The sequence below is a fragment of the Cryptomeria japonica genome, chromosome 7 (genome assembly GCF_030272615.1).
Source record: "Cryptomeria japonica chromosome 7, Sugi_1.0, whole genome shotgun sequence".
NCBI classification, from domain to species: domain Eukaryota; kingdom Viridiplantae; phylum Streptophyta; class Pinopsida; order Cupressales; family Cupressaceae; genus Cryptomeria; species Cryptomeria japonica.
This window is the reverse complement of record NC_081411.1, coordinates 185,410,738-185,415,228: the sequence shown is the minus strand read 5'-3', so window position 1 is coordinate 185,415,228 and position 4,491 is coordinate 185,410,738. Positions and strand designations below refer to the sequence as shown.

The window sequence follows — 4,491 nt, the reverse complement described above, 5'->3', positions numbered from 1 at the left end:
ATGTTAGTCTATTATAAAAGTATTTTGACACTGCAGATGAGATGAGCTAGGGAACACAGTACGATGCTTAAACTTTTGTAATCACACACATGGAATCGTTTGTGATCTTTCACTTGTGTGTGATTACAACAGTTTAAGCATCGTACAGTGTTCCCTAGCTCATCTCATCTGCAGTGTCAAAATACTTTTATAATAGACTAACATCTCCATCAGCACGCTTTGCAGCTGTAATACGCGCTTAAGTTTTTTTCATTAACGCAAGGAATTAGGCAAATAGAATCTCTTTAATGGAGAAACCTTAGGCAAATAGAATTCATTTAATATGATCTTTGTTTCTCCATTAACGTATGGTATCACGCATTACTTTTACCTCGCCTTTTTTCTGTGGAACCAGACCAATCACCCCGCATTTGAACAACTTTTTCCACCTTACCGTGTATTGTGTTTGACGTCTTTGGGATCACATAATGATATGGGCTAGCTGGTGTTGAAGGCAGCAAAAGCAGAAATTTGCCATGGCAAATCAACAGCCCAGTGAAGGGATCGATTGCAGCGTGTACAATGCTGCAATATGTCCTGGAACGGAAATAAAAAGTTCCCAACTTGAACCAGCTCTCAACAGTACTACACCTGGAAGGGGAAATACTCTTCTTCATGTGGCTGCTAGTGTAGGAAATATTGCTTTGATTGGAGAGATCTTGCAATTCAATCCTCAACTTGTGAGGGCTACCAATGCCCAAGGAAATACTCCGTTGCATTTGATGCTCAGCGAGGCTGTTCTATAGTCGTGAAGGTTCTACTCCAACAAGGAAACGAAAGTGGTGCAGATGTCCTTAACAAGCTTGGAGAAACGGCTCTTTTCAAAGCTTACGAGAGCGGCGATTTAGACACAGTGAAGATGCTATTCGATGCATATCCAGGAGGTCTAAGCCAAATGACAGGGAACGGAAGAACCTGCTTATATGTTGCAATAGTCAAAGGAAATAAAGGTTAGTGATTAGAATTTATGTTTCTCTTTGCCCATTGATTTCTGATAATATCTGTAGCTCAATTAAAATAAGATTATTTAGCTAAGACCACCCACACACTGCCAGTTTTCACTTCCTCTATACAGTATCCCTTCTTTTACATCAGGTCGATTCTAGCTTCAGCTGTGTTTTGCCTTTCGAAATCTGTTTTCTTTTATTGTTCATTGGCAATTAGCACTCTACTCAATGGTATCATTTCAGTTTCTGCGAAGTTAATTATTCTTTTGTGTTTGTATACCTTCTATACTGTTTTATTCTTGTAAAATAAACGATGTTTAGTGATCTTATCCTCCATAGGTTTTTTAATCTTTTTGTAAGATATTAGAGTTTTATTATGTTCTTGTGTTTGTGAGCTTTGTATCGATTCAACAAACATAAAATTGCCGTTCTTGATCAATATCATATTTAATTTAAGAGCAACTTCTTTATTTTAACTCAGTATGTCACCTGACAATGATTTTGGATGTCTATTTTATAGATCTGGTGAACCATGTATTAAAGTCGCAAGATGCAAGAGAATTAATCAAGGTAAGGTACACAGATGGCGATACAGTCTTGCATGTAGCTACAGGGAAAAGCTACGTGCATATAATAAGGCAGTTAATAGAGTTTGAACCCCAACTTTGTTATTGGGTTAATGACAACCAAGAACCACCACTTTGTATGGCAGCGAAACTGGGGCATCTTGAAGCAGTAAAAGAGTTGACAAAGTGCAGGCCAGATGCTGTTGAAACACCAAATATTCATGGAATGAACGTGCTACACTTAACTGCCCAAGTTAGCCAAGTGAACCAAAAGGTGTGCTTATCAGACATTGTGAACCAGGGAGTTGAGAAGTCTCCATACATAAACAATCATATTGCAGTAAGCTGCAACCAGGAAAGTGGAGGGAACAAAGCCGCTCATATTGCAGTAAGCTGCAACCAGGGAGTTGAAAAACCTCAAATTGCAATCAATTATTCTCCTTCAAAGATGGATACCATGGAAAGTGGAGGAAAGAGAGCTGTGCATACTGCAGTAAGCTTTAATCAGGGGACTGAAATGCCTCAAATTGCAATCAATTATCCTCGCCCAAAGATAGAGGCCTTGGAAAGTGGAGACACGCCTCTGCATATAGCAGCAAGGAAGAAAAACTTTCGTGTAAGTTTCTCTTTATGTCAGATTGCTTAACAATGAAGTAAGTGAATTAGGTTATATCAAAAAAGAGATAACTAGTTATTACCAAATATTACTACGTAACCTGAAATATCAGAATATACGTTTCATATCAGATTTCTCTCAGAAAATGCATCGATTCTTTCTTATATTATAATCAGAAATGCTTACATTGGGTCTACTAATTGTTTGACGGTGGTAAAGTTAGTCCTCTAAGGGAGAATAAAGTAAGTAAATGTTAGATTGAATTTTTTAGTTAAAAAAATAATTTTTGAGTACAGAAATATCAATAAATGAATAATAAATTATGTTTAATTTATTCTAACTGCTAGATAATATCATGAAAATAAGAGCTAAAATATTAATACCCACTTAGCTAATGAACAAGCAAACATCTTCCAGTGGAGAGATCTCTAAAAATGCATACTTTAAATTTGATTATTCATTTTGTAGATGGTGGAGTCGCTACTGCAAATACAAGGCATAAACAAAGATGCAGTTAACGAGGAAGGCTTGACGGCCCCGGACATTGCAAGAGAGAACACAGAGCACCACGAATCTCACAAGATAATTTCAAAGCTGGCTAATTATCCTCCTAAGGGAAGGCACTTCTTGTATACCGCCTTAAAGGTAACCTCACAAAAGTACGAGAATGCCATTAACTTGGTGAACAAAGCATACGAGGACAGGCGCCACACAGAATTAGTGGTGGCAGTGTTGTTAGCCACAATGTCATTTACGGCAGCCTTCACCGTTCCGGGTGGTTTCCAGACGGAGGTAAGGAATGGAGAGACACAGGAAATGTTAGGCTCGCCGCTTCTGATAGGATTTGAATCCTTTCAGGCATTTCTCATATTTGATTGTCTGGCCTTCTTTCTGTCCCTATTTGTCGTATTCATCTGGCATTTGAGTACACCTCTTATCACGGGAGACAAGATAATGTTTCTCTGCATAACCAACGTAATTATTTGCTTCAGCTTTGGCTTGACGGAGTTAGCTTTCATCACTGCAGTGTATTCCATGCTTGTGCACAAGCTCAACATGCTCGCTTGGTTTCTGATTGGTTTCTTCACCATCATCTGCGGTTTTGGTATTTTCCTTGTCATCGACTGGAGTGTAAGGTTTACAGTGAAGATGGCGAGATTCAACCACCTGCACGGTATAATTCCTCTTGTTGCTGACCGTGTGGTGGAGTTTGTGTGGATGAAGCTAGAACGTCTAGGGTATTTTGACTGGTTGCACCGGAGAAAAATCAAGTGGGACAGCATCCTTTACTCTAAATGCTATATGAAATATAAGGCTAAGCGTGAATGTGGCTCTGCTGAAAATGTTTAGGTGCAATCTCCAAATCATTTTATTGTATGTCTTGGCTGTGGTGATTAAGGTTTGAGGAAACTGCTTTTGAAAGTTCGTTAAAGTTTCTTTCTGGAGTTCTGAAGACTTGAACTTTGAAGCTTCCAGCTGCAATCTACTGTAGTTTCTTATTTTTATGTAGTTTTGTTTGTATTGAAGTCTAATAAATTGAATGCTTGCTTATTATTGTGAAAATATTCTCTATCATTGCAAAAAAGGAAGTTTGTTTGTTGATCATTCAAGAGATCACTGCAATATTGTCCTCAAATTGTTGGGGACATAACTTGTATATAGATGCTAAGTTCTAACTATCATTTATCAATTCCCCACTACATTTTTTTAGTCTGTACTTCTAATTCAATTTAGAGCAAGCTATCTAATTGATTTTAATATCAATTTTGCAGATTGGTAAATGTAGCCATTTCTTTAAAAAATACAAGATATTATAATTTTTTTGGATGATACAATTATACGATTTAGACAATATTAAAAAAAATTAAATGAATTTTTTAAGTCATTTATGTATGCAACCTTAATTTAATGAATGAAAAATTAGGAAAAGTATTTTAAAGTATATAAGATAAAACAATTTTATTGTGTAGGAAGCATTTGGCTCACTTCACTATCAAGCTAGTTTCTATATTTTTGTAGAAATTTTGTTTTAATTTTGCATTCAAAACAAAGAAATAGTGTTTTATTGTCATATTATTTTGTGGCACTTTTTCAACCAATTTTTTTGATATGGAACACTTATTATTGAATGCATGAAGATTATAATATATAGTTTCAAATAAGTACATCATACTTAGATAAAACATCTTTAAATATGCAATGAAATATGAAAGTTAGTTGAAACTTATTTGATATTTGATCATTTAACTAGGAAACCTTGAAGATTCTTGTTATATTATAGTTAACTATCATGGCTTATTCTATACATGTTTAATCTAACTAT

The 4,491-nt window shown here is 35.9% G+C and overlaps 1 protein-coding gene across 1 annotated transcript; it reads left to right on the top strand.

Annotated features, from left to right (window-relative positions):
• The first annotated feature begins 515 nt into the window (after positions 1 to 515).
• Positions 516 to 3,741, top strand: LOC131056373 (ankyrin repeat-containing protein At5g02620-like). Its single transcript, XM_057990733.1, has 4 exons — positions 516 to 554; positions 668 to 989; positions 1,507 to 2,168; positions 2,637 to 3,741. The coding sequence occupies exons 1-4, from the start codon at positions 516 to 518 to the stop codon at positions 3,516 to 3,518; spliced, it is 1,905 nt and encodes a 634-aa protein (XP_057846716.1). The 3' UTR covers positions 3,519 to 3,741.
• Positions 3,742 to 4,491: the final 750 nt, after the last annotated feature.